Source organism: Aplidium turbinatum, chromosome 17, assembly GCF_918807975.1.
Source record: "Aplidium turbinatum chromosome 17, kaAplTurb1.1, whole genome shotgun sequence".
NCBI classification, from domain to species: domain Eukaryota; kingdom Metazoa; phylum Chordata; class Ascidiacea; order Aplousobranchia; family Polyclinidae; genus Aplidium; species Aplidium turbinatum.
This window is the reverse complement of record NC_137488.1, coordinates 20,419,216-20,436,841: the sequence shown is the minus strand read 5'-3', so window position 1 is coordinate 20,436,841 and position 17,626 is coordinate 20,419,216. Positions and strand designations below refer to the sequence as shown.

Here is a 17,626-nt window from a genome sequence, read left to right as displayed (position 1 = left end):
TGTTACGATGGGCCCATGATTGTTATAGCTGTGGAACCCGAACATTGTTACGTGTGTCCCCAATTTAGTCACGTGATGAGAGGTAGCCTATTGCAAGAGGTTATCTTGTTTGTCCGCTCAGGGCTCAGGTGTCCAGCTACGGAAACGAAGACCACAACAATTGCTAAGCAACCTATCTAAATTGTTTACCTCATAATCATTCTTGTTATTCTGATAAATTGTGTCATGTGACCAGACGTTCACGGAAATCAATCAGTTGTGGAAATAATTATCTTTTTTGTTATCGTGTGGGCGTTTATCGCTAGACTTTCTTTTGTTGCTGAATGGTCTACTAGGATAGGTTCAGTTGTAGCCAGGAGTAGCTTAGCATGCTGGTCCAGTTGGGCCACTTGATTATGGGCCGGTTAGGCGGTCACACTGCTAGAGACAAAGATCTCATCATAAAGACACGAGCAACTTTGGCTCTTGACTTTTGTGTTGTTTAAAAAATACGATTAGATAAAAGCGAGGCGGTTTTTGTTTCTAATCCGCTGGGACTCATTCCTAATAATTCCTGGTTGCAGTTGGAAGATCTAATCGAAACCACTACCCATTAGTTACTAAACATTTCATGCAGAGTGGTGTGAGCTCTAGTACGGCAATCGGACACCAGTTCGACACCGCTCAAGAGCATACGGTTGTAGCTTTGGCAGGACAAAGGCATGGTAAAGATGGACATGAAGACTGGCTATCTTGTATTCCCTTCCACTTAATCTAAATTTTTAACCACCGATTGTAAGCCTAGATAAGACCAACTTCTTAATGTGAAGGCTCGTGTCTTTTCCCACAGATTTGATTGGCCTGGGTTCGATTCCAGGTGGTGTTATTTCATACGTTTGAAAGACTGTACCTAGAGTGTTCTTCCCGCATGAAGCAGTAAAAATCAGTCGTGGTGATAATGTTGACAAACTGTAAATATGATGCTCAATAAACAAATCCACTTGAAGTTTTCAAAGATGTAGAGCAAAATAAAACCCAAGACGTGAGTAAAATAAACGTTTTTCCGATGTTAATCGTTCACATTTGTTAAAAATGTAGCAACAAATTTTGAAAGTTGTTTCTGAAGATTGTAAATAGAAGCATAGTTGTTTTATTAACTGTGACTATCCGTGGCATGCTTCTCGGCAGCCGATTGTAGCAAGAATTGACAGTGATAGACACCGTGTTTCGACCATGAGGCTGGGATGATACTTTGTGGCAGAATTTGTGGTGCGATACTGACGAGTCCAGCCTCATAGGCAAAATACGGTGTCTCTCGCTGTCAATTCTTGCTACAATCGGCTGCTAAGAAACATATTGTTGATTCTATGGTCTAAATGGCTAAGGTGGAGGTTTCATCGTTATGGTTAGCGAATCGCAATTGCTCGCTGTACTAGTGAGTACGCAGCCTTGTGCTGATAGTCGGAAAGAATGCTTCTCTTCTTTACTATGATTATCTATAATAATTTGTTGAAATGTTCTTACAAATGTTTGTTGCATACTATGTAACTTATGTATCATAATATCTATTTTATAATTATTAGTTGATTGACCATTTAATCTGCTTGAAATGTTTGGGCAAATAAACTTGGTTGGACGAAAGTAAATAGAAGATTATATAAAAATTCTACAACCTAATATAACTCGTAATGACTATTTTTGATGTTATTTGAGACGTGAATACCGGCAGCAATACTTGCTTGTTACTTTGTTACAAAATTGTTACAAAAGAAATATTATTTCCATGAATTCAAAACTTTTTTTACTGGATATTAGAGAAACCTTCCATGTCACAAAGTTTTAAAAATTTGAAGAGATTTGTAGTTTTGGTTATTGGTGAAACTGTGCACACAGAGCTGGAGCACATGTCTTTGTTGCTGCAGATGGAGTGATGATATTGTTATTATCATATTGATTTTTCTTTCCAATTGCCCAAGTTAATTTTCTGTCAAAATTTTTCTATTTTAGTTTTATTCTTGCTACATTGCTAGAATTATTGGTAGAATTTTACGACGTCACAATGACACCACAAGATACATCACGTAGCGACGATCTCCATCTTCTGGAACAATCTAACAACAAGCTCGCCAAAGACCAAAAAGCAGCCAAGAATACAAGCGGAATGATTCAGTGTTGCAGTGGCTACCAAATCAAGACAGAGACGTTGCTTGTGATCTTGACAATAGCAGGTAACAACAAAACAGGTAACAATGGAGCAGGGGTTCTCAACTGATGGATCATGGAGCCCATTAGGGATTTGGTTCCACTGTGATTTATTGAGGGATATCTATACGATGTTAGTAGTGACTAAGAACACTTTGGGACACTGCACGACAAAGGGAACTTTGGAAGAATTTACGAACTTAGCATCTAGTTCATCAAAGGTCGCATCGGCAATGGTAGTAGTGACTAGTGAGCACTAAATAAGTCTGGAAGCCGATATGAAATAATTGTTTGTTTGTTTTTCATATCTTCATCCTGCATTGCGGGAAAGCGGACTTGAGCGCTATGCATCGGTGTACGCCTTCCGAGGTACACCTGACCCACGCTGCAGCCGACGGCAATGTCTGTTTCCGGTTATTTACTCTACTCATAACTTAAATTTGGTACTATCCATTACTCGAAATCGATCACTGGGTAGAGGCAATTATCGTTGCCCAGAGAAACAACAGCAAGTGCGGGTGGCTGGAATCGAACATGCAGGCTCTCGACTGCAAGCCCAACGCGCTAACCACTCGGCCACTGCTGCCAATTGAGGTAGTTTGATGTAGTTTTGTAGCATTGGCGGATATAGGAGGACGATGGATGACACCGACTTTCCTAACCCAACTCACATTGCCTTAACCTTGAATGTTTCAGTGAATTTACTTGAAATTATCGTTGCACATTTTCCCACCTAGCTACCACAACACGTAAGAATGACCTAGTCACGTGCGCAGTGTCCGCGGTTTTCCGGGGTTATCGCCCATGCGTCTCCAAAAAAAGCGTTGATTGTGACAAGTTTGTTTCAGGCACAAATTTTCGATACTTTAAGGAATTGAAAAAGTAGATAGTTGAGATTACTAATGATTTCAAATAGAAATTAAAACTCTTTGCCGAACATGCCAATTTATTGCTTTATGAAAACAAGAAATTATTCTTGCAGGTGTTCTAGTGGGCATCCTAGTTGGACTTCTGGTCCGCTTGGTGGAGCCATCGGACAGCACTATAGTGCTTGTGATGTTCCCAGGAGAGATACTGATGAGGAGTCTTCAGATGTTGGTTGTTCCAATTATGTTCACAAGTGTTGTGACAGGTTTGTTTGGAATGAGGGAGAGAGAATTCCAGAATTACATATGGAAGTTTCTATCAAGTTTGCTTATAATTTTACTGTATCAGTTGTGGGTATAGGAATGAACAAACAAAAGAAATGTACTCAAATATGAAAACAAAATTATATAGTCAAATACTTTTCTAATAGATTTACTTTTTATCAAAGTGCCAAATTATTTTTTAAACATATTAAATAAAGTTTGGAATCGACTCCTTTCACAAAAGTGTAATTGTTTCAGGACTGGGGCAACTTGATTTGAAGAATGGGGGCAGAATGGGCGGTCACGCCCTCCTCTACTACTTGAGTACCACCACAATTGCTGTACTTCTTGGCATTACCCTCGTGTCAGTAATCAAACCCGGAAACCCAGACCAACGCAACTTGGCGGAGTACACAAAACAGTTCACTCCTGTGTCTGCTTTCGATACTTTCCTGGACCTTGCGAGGTAAGCTTGTTTTTCAGATAACAAAATCTGTCATTTTTACGTTGATTCAACGTCTGCAGATGTTGAATTAACGTAACAAATGACGGATTTTGTTATCTGGATTGTTCGTTGCGATAATTTGACCAGGATCAAGAGCACACCAATTAAGATGACGTAAACGCAATCAAGATGACGTAAACGCTATCAAGATGACGTAAACGACATCAAGATGACGTAAACGCTAAGAAATAAAAAAATTAAAGTTTCTGTTTTGAAAAAACCCATAAAAGGAGGTTTGCATCTCCCAATATCTGCCAGATTTGCTCATGAAACAAGAAAAGGATCCGCAAAGGGTACAAACTGGTTTAATTATCAACTATGTGTGCCGAATTAATTTGTGTTCAGGCATGTTTTTATCTGTTTAGTTAAGCAACCAATCTTTTGGACTAAAATGTAGATATTTTGACGTCATTACCTTTTGGATGTCCTGATTAGTTTATTTGAGACAAATGTGGGCAATTTGTCTCACCATTTGGTGAGGTGATCGAGCATCAGTTCTTTGATTATGTCACAATACTCACCAGATAGTGCAGACTATATCAAATACATGAATGACTAATATATTTTCAGAAACTTATTCCCAGACAACATATTTGCGGCATGCTTCCGTGTGGTAAGTCTTCCTTCCTATATGAAGCTAAAGTTGGTTTGTTTTGCTTTGAATTTTGCACAGAACAGTATGAAAAAACTCCTAATAAGGAAAAGTCATTATTTTTAGCAATTTTATCCCTGACACAGGGCCTATCACCGAGATTGACAAAGTGAAGTTTCCGATTGTTGTTCAAGTGTTGTTGGCCATGAATTTTTCCATCCATTACGTCCCGCTGAATGGAGAGCAGTTCTAAAATGTGTTGCTCAAACGCACACCCCGAGAGTCGAACCAGCGCCGCTTGATCATGAAGCTTCTTCGTCCAAAAAGTCGGTTAGATAATCTCTATCGTCACTTTGCTTTACTAACTGCTGGTTTTGGATAGTACTGAAATATTTAGGAGCAAATTAGTTGAAAAACCTGGTTAATCTGATCAAAAAATAAAGAGCCTAAAATGTAGCAACTAAACTCATGTTCAGCAAACATACGTTTCAAAAACCATACTGTCTTCATCTTCAGTGACATCAATGTAATAAAACATTTATAGCACTGAAGATGAAGACATAGTATGGTTTTCGAAACGTTTGTTTGCTGAACATGAGTTTGGTGTCTATTGGGCTCTTTATTTTTTGGCTAAGATGCTGTTGTGCCACTTTTGCCCACACATTGACATGTTTCCAACAGCGGTGTATTTCTACTCATTGTTTCATCACAGGCGAAGACTGTTCTGACAAAAATTGAAGATGATGTTGACTATAACTCAACCAACTTCTTCGGCACGAATACGTCAGAAGTGTCAATGCAATACAAGAAAGTCGCTGGATACGCAGACAGCACAAATGTATTAGGTTGGTTGAGGTGTAAACGAACGTCTGCTGTAACGTTCATAATTATAATTCTATATTAAGGATGCGTTTGGAAAAAATCCCAAAGCATTTCCATCGAATGAAGTTTCTGAAGAAAAGTCCGGTAGCTTTTTCTTCCACAGGGAGAATAAGAACATGCGCCTTTGTTACATTTATCTCTCCAGAGCATAGATGTTTAATCAACGTAAAAAGGAACAATTCTGCTACCTCTGTTACACTTCGCATACTTTTTTTCAGGCATTATTGCTTTTTCTATTTTCTTTGGTGTGATTTTGTCCAGCATGGGCAAAGAGGGGCAAGTTGTGAAAGAATTTGTGGACGTTCTCAATAAAATCTTCATGAAGATGATCATGGTTGTGATATGGTGCGGTTGGTTGTAATATAATCATCATCATAGTTATCAACGTCATAGTTATCAACATCATAGTTATCATCATCATAGTTATCATCATCATAATTATCACTATCCCTTCATAGCCGTTTTGATAGTGGCGTGGATAAAACATATTAATAAATAAATGAATCACCGCTTTGAAAGCTGGTTTTGTGCTGCAAATTTGCTAAATTGTTTAGCAAAAAGACCTATAGTCAACTTTTCATTTGACCTGCAGGCCTACTATGGCACTCTATTGTAGATAGTGCTGCTTTTGAAACATTTATTGCAACTTACAAACCGAATCAAACAATCCTCAGCTTATTATGATGGACCATTAAACATAGACTTATAATTTGCTCAGGCACATATGTAAATATGTAACTCTGTCATTTGCATATGACAAGGAAACTGTGTTCCGAAAGCTCGTGAGAAACAAAATCATTATTAGGCTACCACAGAGAACATCAGACTGAGAAAGAGCGTTCAACCTAACCTTTTGAAGTAATTTACAGCCATTCTGCTAAAACAGAAACAAAATTTATTGCAAGTATATTCCGTTTGTTTTCCTTATGCCACGTTGATCATTTAAACCCATTCGGTTTAACCAATCTGTAGTTTAAGTAGATCTTCGCCCACAGTTCGATTCTATGAACTGGTCTTTCTATGTTTAGGTATTCTCCCATTGGTATCTGCTGCTTGATTGCTGGGAATCTTTTGAAGATGAAGAGCTTTTCTGTATTGCTTGGATCTATCGGGATGTACTTTGTAAGTTCATCCCTGTCACCAGTAAATTAGCATTTATTTACTAGAAGAAAAACTTTCGAAACTTGCATGGCAGGATTGCTTAAGCAAGTTTGCGAAACCTTCTTTGTTAGAGGAGTAGTATCGTGCCGGACTGGCGTTCATTAGACTGATTGATTGATTGAATTTTTATCCTCGGACTGGGAAAGCGTCTTGCAGAGCTTAATCCTGGCAGTTTCGCATACTTGTAGAGGCTTTGAATCACTGACGCAGGCCCGGTCACCGAGATTGACAGAGTGAAGTTTCCGATTGTTGAAGTGTTGTTGCCGGGGAATTGTTCCATCCATTAGATGCCGCTGAATGGAGAGCAGTCCTTAACGTGCGTTGCTCAAGCGCACAGGTTCGTCTCCTTATTCCAGCGCTCACGTCACATTCATGAATGTTGCTCACATCCGTCGCAAGTGCAAAAGACAAACTTACAAACATTATGTAAAAACAAAAAACAATTCTTAAGAAATGAAGATTTGTCCTTCAATAATAGCTAACGAATTAAAAGGCAGTAACATTAAAATTTAAGAAATCTCTAGCTATCTCAGTCCGAGGATAAAGATTCCTTCAGTCAATCAATGAAACTACTGACATTTTTATGAATACGTTTCACTTTGCTTTTTGTTAAAGGGGTACTAAAGGAAAAACCTGACTTGGCGATTTTCCACGTTCTTTGTGTTTAACATGCTTCCATAAAACGATTTTCAATAAAAGTTTGCCCCATTGCGGTCTGACCACCATTGCGCGCCTGCTGTTGTCAGAGCTTTCAAAACGAGATTGGGCTTGAGCAGCGAAGCGTGCGACTGTACAGTCTGCGTCACTAGAGACTAGCAATCAGCTGATCTCGCAATCACTGTTACTGCGGGCGATTTGACTGTAGGCTATGTATGTATGTACATCAAAACAGCACATTTCAACATCAAAACATCAGACAGTTTGCTCAAAACATCAGATGTGGTAACGTGGCTTTTGTTATTGCTGTCTTTTGAGACGTATTCTTGAGCAGTGTTTGCACTTTTGGTTATTTTGAAAAAAATGAAAAAAAATGAAACATTGGACTTTGGGCCTTGCCAGCGCCATTGAAAACATTTTTTTTCGGTAATTTTTCTTGAAATGTATTCTTGAATGTTCAGTTTACGCATTTTAATGATTAATTCCCGTTTGAAATTTTTATTTAGTAGGCCTTTAAGTATTTCCTGTTGTCAGAAATGATATTCAGTAGTTTGTTTGCTTGCTTGAAATCAACAAGATTGGTCTATTCCGTAGGTTACTGTGGTATCTGGCTTGGCCATACACACCATTGTTGTCCTTCCTTTGATATACTTCACAATGACGAGAAAAAACCCATATCGGCTCTACGCTGGGACAATTCAAGCTTTTTTAACTGCAGTTGGCACATCATCAAGGTCAGGAAACCGTGTTCTGTTTATACTGTTGAGCATACAGTGAAGTGCGTAATATCAAAGAATTTTCTCAATAACTGTGCAAGTGTGCATGTCTGATAATTTGGAAAAAAGTTGCTTTTTGGTTCTTTTGAAAATTGGGATGTTTGTAAATGTGCTTAGTTATTAAGAGCTGACAGAAAAATTAAAAAAAAAAATTGTGGGTGTAATTATCATAGTTTATCAGTGCAAGGAACAAAATAGGCCACAAATGACCTAGACATTAACACTGCGGACATTAACACCATCATCGATGGAGCGTTATTCATTAGTGTGTGAATAAGTATGGACTTGCTGAGACATGCTTCGCAACTAACTGCTGGATGCTTTCTTTGTTCTGTCTAGTTACGAATCTATAGGAAGTTATAAGCAGAGCTCGTCCTGAGACCAAAATTATCGCAACTCTTCTTGCCTCTTTTTGGTAACTCAGATACAACATTGAGGAGCAGAATACTTTGAGGATATTTTGAGGATACATTAAAGATACATTGAGAATACAGCAGGAAATAACAAGCATAACCATTCACTCAATGTACGAATTCGAAATAAATGCACCACCTAAAAAAATGCCTTCTTATACCAATATCCATATTTCCCTTCACCGCCATGGTTTCAACCCTCTCTGATGTAACAAATGCCTTTTGTGTTTTAGTGCTGGCACTCTTCCCGTAACAATGCGTTGTCTTGAAACAAATCTTAAGATTGACCCTAGAGTGACCCGCTTTGTGCTGCCCCTCGGTGCCACCATGAACATGGACGGGACGGCCCTGATGGAAGGGGTGGCTGCTATCACTATAGCCCAAATGTACGCTGCAAATTTATCAGCTGGTCAAATCGTCACAGTCAGGTCATTCTTATTTTATTATGTTAATTTTATTCTCTTTGCTACAAGCAAATGTGATGTAACAAGAACATTACATTGTCGTAGCATCAATGTTGTGAAAACCACATTATTCATGTGTGATTGGTATAAGATCAGGCATTTAGCATAAAAACAACTTTGGTTTAGAATGTAGAACTAGATGTATAGAGCTATGGTTGTCTTTAATGTCTCTGAACAGTCATGAGTGATTGGATAAGACCTATGCTAATAAGATTTCTGTTTCAGTCATGGTAGCCATGTCTTCAAACATACTGATTTGAATTTACAACTTCTTGTTGGAAATGCTGGCATTTTGAATAATATAATTTTGCAGTGTAAGTTTGTTAAAAATGGTTTACTTAACTTTGTATCACTTTATTTCAGCATTACAGCGACATTGGCAAGTATTGGTGCGGCAGCAATTCCAAGTGCTGGTTTGGTTACATTGCTAATGGTACTTTCAGCGATTGGTTTGCCAACTGAGCCAATTGGTCTTCTCTGGTCTATTGATTGGTGTCTGTGAGTTTCTTATATTTTACCATTCTTTAGTGAAAGAAACTTATCCACACTCTTGTTCAGTAGGTTAAACTTATCATAAATTATTTATTTATCCCCTTAAAATAAGTTAATACTTATGTTTGTTAAGAATTAAAGATATCGCAACAGCCCAATTAGTTTCTGTAATAGCCATATTGGGGATAAAAGATTAAAAGTTCCAGAAATAAGTGGCTTATTGTGTGTTCAACAATAAAAGAGCCAAACTGTCAGTTCCATAGCCAAGTAGTTAGGCCACAAGCTCTTGCACGACTCTAGGAAGGACGTCGGTTCGACGCCGCTCATGAGCATGCAGCTGTATCTTTGGTGAGACACTCAATGACAGGCCTGAAAGTGGACACGAAGATTGGCCTCCTTGTCTTCCCGTGTCCAATGAATCTAAATGTTAACCACCAAGAGCAAGTCTGGAAACATGAAATCTCGTCAAACTCATCAGCTGATCAATTGCTTCAAATTCTTAACTAAACTTTGTTAGCCGATAATCCCCCTGCTCTCATACGACTCATTGTATTCCAGGGATCGATTGCGCACCGGAGTCAACGTCTTTGGAGATTGCATCGGAGCGGGGATTATTTATCATATGAACAAGGATAACCTTACTAAGCAAAAAGAATGCCCAACTTCAATCCCTCAATATTCAGGGGCCTCCTCGCCACAAATTGTGAAGGAAGTGGAATAACTAAAACCCCAAAGAAGTACTTACAACAACACTCCATTAGAAAACGTGTCACTCCCCTTGAATTGTCGTTGAGTCACCAGCGTATATTTCTTCACTTAAATGTACGTTTTATTGATTTGTTTAACCGGTGGTTTTCATCCTTTTTCAAGGGTAAATTAAATCTAAGTTTGGATGAATTAAATTTACGTTTTATTGATTTAAAGTTCAAATTTTAAACTGTTTTTACTTATCAATGTTCATTGGACAAAAGTTGCGAAGTTTATCGCGAGATGCATCCAAACTACCGCAAAGTCGCACGTATCGTCTCAAGCCACAACATTCTTTCAATCAGTGACGTATTTGTCTAATAATAGATGTTCTTAAATAATTATACCTATAATGTACTATCTGTCACTCCCGTTTACGAGTTCTTGCACCTGTTGCACAATTTATTTGGTGTTTCTAAAAGTGTGGTTTGTAGTTTTGTAAACATTTTTCCAACTGATGACGTTTAGGCCTAAATCATGAATCATGTTTGATTGTCGTATAAAAGTGAGAAATACTCTTTTGTCATCCTGACCATGACAAAACATTGGTATTCATCAGTCTAAGAGCCAAAAGTCCTAACATTTTAGAAATCTTATTGCAGAGTTGGTATAGTATAGTTGGAGTGACATAGTATAGTGGGGACATAGTACAGTTGGGGACATGGTACATTGGGGGTTACATGGTTTGCTTGCTTGATTGCTTGAGCACACACCTCAAGAATTAAACAGGAATTGCTTGATTTTGCTGTTAGTTCATTCATGAAGTTGGTTGCATCTATAAAACTATGGGAAGACAGAGCTGTCAATTTATCGAGCAGTCAATGCATTGTCTTGTCATTCGGTGCTCGCGACTTCTTGACGTTGTTCTTTGTCTGTAACGTAATGCACCCTATTCGATGACGACAACATTCGAAAACATTCGATTCTACTGTTATCGCACAATGTTTAAATAAAACCGTTAAATTTATCATGAACTGGCATGGTCCTTCTATTCAGTGTGCGAGATGTGTACCAGGGGTAGTCGTGTTGAATCTTCAAATTAATGAAGATTGTTTAGTGATTAGCGGTTTGTTTGTTCAAACGCAAAACGTATTACAAAGTAATACAGTATGCAGGCATAGAAAGAAGATCTTTAAAACTGCTGTTGACGGATCTAAGCGGTAAATCTGTCCCTTTTTACATGTTTTCAGCACCTTTAGATGTCAAATTAATTTAAAAAGGGAGAGATATTCTAATTTGAGATCCAAGTAACAAAAATTTCTATTTTATATTGTTTCAACGTTACCAGATGTTGAAATAAAATAAAAATGTCAAATTTTGCTAGCTGAGTGATTGCTACAGAATATTTGTAATAATAAAGATTTGGTAGAGAGTTTGCTTTGTTGAACCATAGAGAAATAAAACGAAGTAACTTCAGCGGGTTTAACATGATGTATTACATACACATTACACAAATATAACATAATTAAAAATAAACTCTAACGTTTTCGACACGTACGTGTGTCCTCATCAGGAATTACATATCTGCAATATACATAAAATGAAAATTATAAGATTAATCTGACTATGCACTATAAGTAATTAAGTATAACTGTAACGACACTCCGGACTGAAAAGCACAAACTGAACAAGTGATTCAAGAATGATTACGAGTAAATTATACGGCGGGAAACAGATCACGTGAGGTGTAAAGTACAGGCATGTGACAAACAATTAGAACACACACAAAAAGAATGATGAGAGCTACAAGCGAATAACTGCCGGTTGAGAGGTAGATTGTTACGTTTGATTTTTAAGGCTTCCATGATCTTAGTCTGAAATTCGGATCTGCCTCGAGAGATGATTTTAAGTAAATCGATCAAGACATTGTCAGTGCACGTTTCACAAGAGGCGATGTGCTCTTTAATTGCACTTTTGGTTGTTAAGTTTGGGTTTAAGTGCTCCCCGGCCCTTGTCAACAAATGTCTGGTTGACATACCAATGTATGTCTGGTTTGCATCACGCAAACAACTAAATTTATACACAACATTTGAAGAAAGAGCAAAGGGGGTAGGCGACTTCAGTTGAATATTTGTAATAAATTGTTAGACAGGTAGCCTGCATTAAGGAAAAATTTGTATACGTTGAATCAACGCGAAGCTATTTTCAATTACACCTTCTCACCTTGTTATTACAATTGCGTTGAGTTCCCAAAGGCTCTTCAGGTTTCAGAATTTATTTTGTTTTTCCTTTTAAAAGAGTTGAGTCGACTTGGTGCAACGATTTGAAAGTTTTTACATGACGTTGGTAATGATGTTTGTTAGAGAGCAATGTTTGTTAGATAGAATGGTTTGTTTGTTAGAGATGATTTGTTTATGAGACAGATGATTTGTTTGAGAATGGTTTGTTTGTTAGAGAGAATGGTTTGTGAAGTGAGTATAGGCTCAACGTTTAGATTCCTCAATACCCATGTTATGCTTATTAGCTTGCAAAGATTAGTTTTTGTTTTTACAAAATGTTACTAATACAGATTTGTGACCTTAAACTACTTTAAACTCTTGCTGCCTCCGCAATGCAGGATCACGATGGAGCAATTTACAATCCGTATTGAAAGTGTTGAAAAAGTTTAGTTGGACGCCCAGTCGTATGGGTAACTATCGTAGGCCCATACTTACTAGCTCCAGAGATTAAGGCAATCGTTGCAAATATCCACAAGGCAGTGAAGCTATTCATAACATCCGCGATGCGTAATGATAACAATATAGGCTACATTTTAAAATATTACCTCTTACAGAAAAAAAGAAGGTTTCCTGAATTTAAAACCTGGGTTTCGGGAATCAAAAAGTAGTTAAAAAAACAGACTTGGGATTTGGGTAAACCTGTGTTGGAAACACCAGAAGAATGCACCTTGTTATTTAACTATATGCTAGTTAACAGCTCCCATTCATTTTTTTTGGTTTTTTAAAGTATTAATTTTCAAGAGAAAGAGTTGAGTGTTGTGCATGCCAGTAGGTGGCTTGCGGACAACCTATATAGCCAATTTTAGTAGTTTGTTTGGAGTTAAACTGGATACAATTTTGGTCAAAATGTGAAAAAAGAGTCATTGTCCCACAGATACCCTACTATTGTTGTCGCAATACTAACAAAATAAAAACATGATTATTATTATACAGTGATTATGACACTTGAACCATTTGCACATCCCATTTGTTAATTATGATGTCTGTCCTGAAGTTATCTTAAGTCACTTATAGTATATCCACATAGGCTTACATAAGTTATAAGCTTCCAGGCATTCTAGCTTGCCAACGCTTTGTTGTGTAGTTTAATTTTTATATTGTATGGGTTCATTCTTCATCATATTTATGTAGAAAGAAGTGTTCTTTCTGTCAGTCAGCACAATGCAGCACTCGTTGGAACAACTAGTAGTTTGCGAGCCCAGCATCATAGGCGAAACACATGAATCTACCGCTCTCAATTCTTGCCACAATTGGCTGCTGGAATACTCAAAACATGCTTGATGAGATTTATACGTCTTTACTTTTTGACGAAATTTATAATCAGCAAGGAGATAAAATTTGACTTGCCACTTACCAGAGGGAACGGCTGTCTGTTAGACTTCTTTGAAATGAGCCTTATGATGCAGTTGATTGCACAAGTTCAGTAAATGGGTACGTTGTGTTCAATTGCAAGCAGTGACCAAAGTTTACTGACATCTGTAAATACAGTACTTGTAAACAAGCAAAGTGCTATCGATTAAGAAAGCTGAAAAATTCAATTTATTTCTCTTTGCCAGAATACAACAGTAAATAATAAAGTCAAAAAATCAAGTACGAAACAAAACCAACACAACGACAAAGGCGGCAAAACCATAAAGTTTAAGACGTACATACGATGTAAATTTAGAAATTATCTTGATGAAAGCAAAGCACGGCCACCAAACCTAAAAGTAATGACAAAAGGAAAATATAATTTGAATAACTTGATATACCCGCAAGGTGAATGGTTGAATTGTGTATCATACAATTTATTTATAGGCTACTTCTAACCTTGGTGATAGAATCAACACAATATACGAAGTTAGAGGAATATTTGTATTTCAACAATAAGAAATCGAATTGAAATGGTTTGAGTTTCAAAACCACATACATATTTTGCAGATTAAAAAATTGATTTGATTAAGTTTGTTAAAATATTTAGAGCCATTAGTAAGCTTTAACTTTATGTTAAACATGTGATTTGAACCCTTTAACGGTGACATCTTATACATGAAATTATGTCGAACAATCCAGAACAACTTCCCGAGCGACTTTGTTCACAGTCACCGACCATGCTTCAGGAGGATTACCGTCATTTTTCTGCCAGTGATGCAACAAACTCGAGTTCTTCATCAGTGAAGCGATCTTCGGATGATCAGGAATCTCCACATCATCAGAAATCTCCACGTCATCAGAAATCGCCACGTCGTCAGGAATCTCCATGTCATGAGGAATTTCCATGTCGTCAGGAATCGCCACCTTGTCAGGAATCTCGACGTCATGAGGAATCACGTCATGAGGAATCTCCACGTTATGAGGAATCTCCACGTCATGAAGAATCTCCACGTCATAAAGAATCTACACGCCATGAAGAATCTCCACGTCATGAAGAATATCCACGTCATGAGGTGGAGATTCATGGATCTTCACATGATCATGTATCTTCACGTAATCACGGATCTTCACATGACCTTGGATCTTCACGTGATCATGAATTTCACATCTTCATGGATCTTTATGTGGTCATGAATCGTCAAGTGGTTATATATCTTCACGTGATCATGGATCTTCAGGTGATCATGAATCTTCACGTGATCATGGATCTTCACGTGATCATGAATCCTCACGTAATCATGGATATTCACGTGATCATGGATCTTCACGTGATCATAGATCTTCACGTGCTCACGGATCTTCACGTGCTCACAAATCTCCGCGTTATCAGGAATCTTTAGGCCATCAGGAATCTTCAAGTTATCACAGACTTCCATCTCGTCAGCAGTCTGCAGCTTAGACAGATTCAACAACGTCAGATAAACATTCCAAGGTGCCCCTAATCTGGTCAAGTTCAGGTTCTCCTTATCTACTGCATGTCTCTTCAGGAAAGCAAGGATTGTCATCACAGCAAGTATTCTTAGGTGATCAGGCATCTTCATCACAACATTTTAGAACAAGTCTTCCTCCACAATGTTTTGCAGGTATCAAAGAGCTGTTGAAGATTCTTTGTCACATCGACCAGATAAAAATCTTTTTTCACGACAACTTGCTTTTTCAAGGCCATCTGCTGGACAGGAATGTAATGAGGATCCTTCTATACAAAGATCGCCTTTTTCACGAGGATCTCTTCCTCCAAAAAAGCTTTCCCCTCCACGACGATATCCTTTTTCTTCACGAAGATTTTCTAAAGAGTCTATTGCACAACGTTTCAAGAAAATGTCTCCTTTTATAGAACCTTGTGAAAATCCTTCAAATCGATCTCCTAAAAAAAAACGCTTACGACCATATTTTCTTTCACTACAATCTGATGTATTTTCTCCTCCACGACTTTTTGATTCACGGCTGTCTGAAGATGAAGCTTATTTTCGACGGCATGCCGATAAATGATGATAAAGTTTCCTTCACAAAAACTTCATGACGCATCCACTCCACCAGGCTCTTCTTCTCATTGTTGCAGTACAAGTGACATCTTCGGATTAAACTTCGTCTTATGGGAGGAAGTCACTCGTTTCTGGGTAAAATCTTTCTCTGTTAAACTTAAGTTCTTAAAGTCGTTCCAGTTCATCAAGAATGCCAATTCAAAACAGAGATTTTTTCCCCTGATAATTTTTTTTACTGCTGTCGGGTGGTCAATTTTTTTTGTTAATTTCCTCATTATGATGCACTGGCGATTCTTTTCAATTATCTTTTGTAACGTTTTATTCTGTTTCTCATAAACCTCCTTTACAACTCCATCAGAATATTTTCTCTCCATCTTCTTTTTTTGTTCTGTCTTGAGCCAAATAAACTGAACTGAACTTGCAGGTTTTTATGTTTTACTTTCTTGGTTAGAACTTTGATGTAAAAAATGCTTTTTCCATTGTTGTATGTGACAAATTTGCCAATTATGACTCGGACAGTCTTGCAAAATAAGTTTTTTAGCATTGACAATCTTCTCCTGTATGCATAAGAATGGCATACCACAGCATTTTATGAATGCAGTAGTTTATCAACAATGGTGATGACAAGACAACCAAAGACGTTGTTTACATATCCTGGATGTGACTCTGGAAGTATTCCGTCAACCTGGAACCATCATAAACCAACTTGTGGACAAACTACCTGGTGATTTTTCGATTTGAAACGTAATGTTATGGAGAAAACTTAATTGTCAACCTCTTGAGAACTTGTAGACCAATCATTTTTTAACTTTATGATGTACCAGGTTCTGGAAAGTCTTCAATATGGTGGCACTAGCTGAAGACGAAAGCAAACAATCAACTAACGGCGCTGATGTTTTGAAGCATTTTAATTGCTTCCTGAACGAATCCATTGTTGCGATCGCAAGACGATTTCGTCGACACTAAACTTGAAGGTGGGGAAACTCTTTAATTGTTGCTTTATACTGGTTCCATCTTATCAACAAGCGGTCTTCTTGAAACAGAACATTGATTGCCTGCCCTGCTTTCTGCAACATTTTAGGTTAGTTCATATTTGACAAAGCACCATTTGTAAGCAAATGGTTCCAACCAACTCAAACAAATAACATAAATATGCTTTTAATTACAGTAAAATGATAGAATTGATGTTTTCTGTTGATGTAAACAAAAGCCAGGAAGTTATGGATGAAATAGTATCAGAAGTGAAATGGATTTACTTTACTTTAACTAGTTGACAGGCGCCAAAGTAATTGAATTGAACTTTAAAGTTCAAACTAACAAAACCGGACAAAACAAAGTGGGCTATGTTTGAGACACTTGGTCCAACACTGATCTAGTCCGTATGTAGGCTACAGTAATTGCAAAAAATAAAATCCATAAAATTATGAACAGTAGCCTACAGCACACAAATCATTGAATTGTCCGCCCCGTTAGCTCAGTGGCTAAGCCCTCAACTCAAGATTAAGCAGCGCTGATTCGGCTCTGGGGGTGTGCGCTTGAGCAACTCATTTCAGGACTGCTCTCCATTCAGCGGCACCTAGTGAATGAAATAATTCCCCGCCAACAATACTTCAACAATGGAAAACTTCACTTCATCAATCTCGGTGACCGACCCTGCGCCAAGAGCCTCTACAAATATGCAAAACTACCAGGAATAATCCATCAAGGCTTTGTCAGTCCGAGGATAAAGATTCAAAACCAACCAACATTGTCTGAAATGTTATATTAAAATCTTACTCCAACTATTGGCCTTTAACTTTTAATCATCCATCCAGTCATAATAATTTGCTAAAAATTTACTCCTAACAAAGTTTAGCAACGAAAAGTCGAATAAGTATGGAAACTCCAATGGTATAGTGTGGCCAAACTTACAACTTAGCTTCAATGCTACAGGCTCTTGTTTTTAATTGTCATACCTATCACGTCATATATAGGGTCTGCTACAATACCGTAACAACAAATTTATATCCACA

General features: G+C 37.7%; 1 protein-coding gene across 2 annotated transcripts; it reads left to right on the top strand.

Moving 5' to 3' along the window:
• Positions 1-536: 536 nt before the first annotated feature.
• On the top strand, positions 537-10,963 carry LOC145786128 (excitatory amino acid transporter 2-like). 2 transcript variants are annotated; one of them, XM_082597781.1, is made up of 12 exons: positions 537-1,021; positions 2,022-2,207; positions 3,164-3,313; positions 3,570-3,777; positions 4,387-4,429; positions 5,121-5,253; positions 5,509-5,635; positions 6,319-6,412; positions 7,703-7,842; positions 8,531-8,725; positions 9,125-9,259; positions 9,812-10,963. In XM_082597781.1, the coding sequence occupies exons 2-12, from the start codon at positions 2,039-2,041 to the stop codon at positions 9,972-9,974; spliced, it is 1,557 nt and encodes a 518-aa protein (XP_082453907.1). In that variant the 5' UTR covers positions 537-1,021; positions 2,022-2,038; the 3' UTR covers positions 9,975-10,963. The 2 variants fall into 2 exon arrangements, with proteins under 2 accessions (XP_082453907.1, XP_082453906.1); XM_082597780.1 differs by having other exon boundaries at positions 2,010-2,207.
• Positions 10,964-17,626: the final 6,663 nt, after the last annotated feature.

Coding starts and splice junctions, on each gene's coding strand:
- LOC145786128 (XM_082597781.1), top strand. CDS start 2,039: ATGACACCACAAGATACATCACGTAGCGACGATCTCCATCTTCTGGAA. Junction 3,778..4,386: donor ACTTTCCTGGACCTTGCGAG/GTAAGCTTGTTT, acceptor ATATATTTTCAG/AAACTTATTCCCAGACAACA. Junction 5,254..5,508: donor AGACAGCACAAATGTATTAG/GTTGGTTGAGGT, acceptor ACTTTTTTTCAG/GCATTATTGCTTTTTCTATT.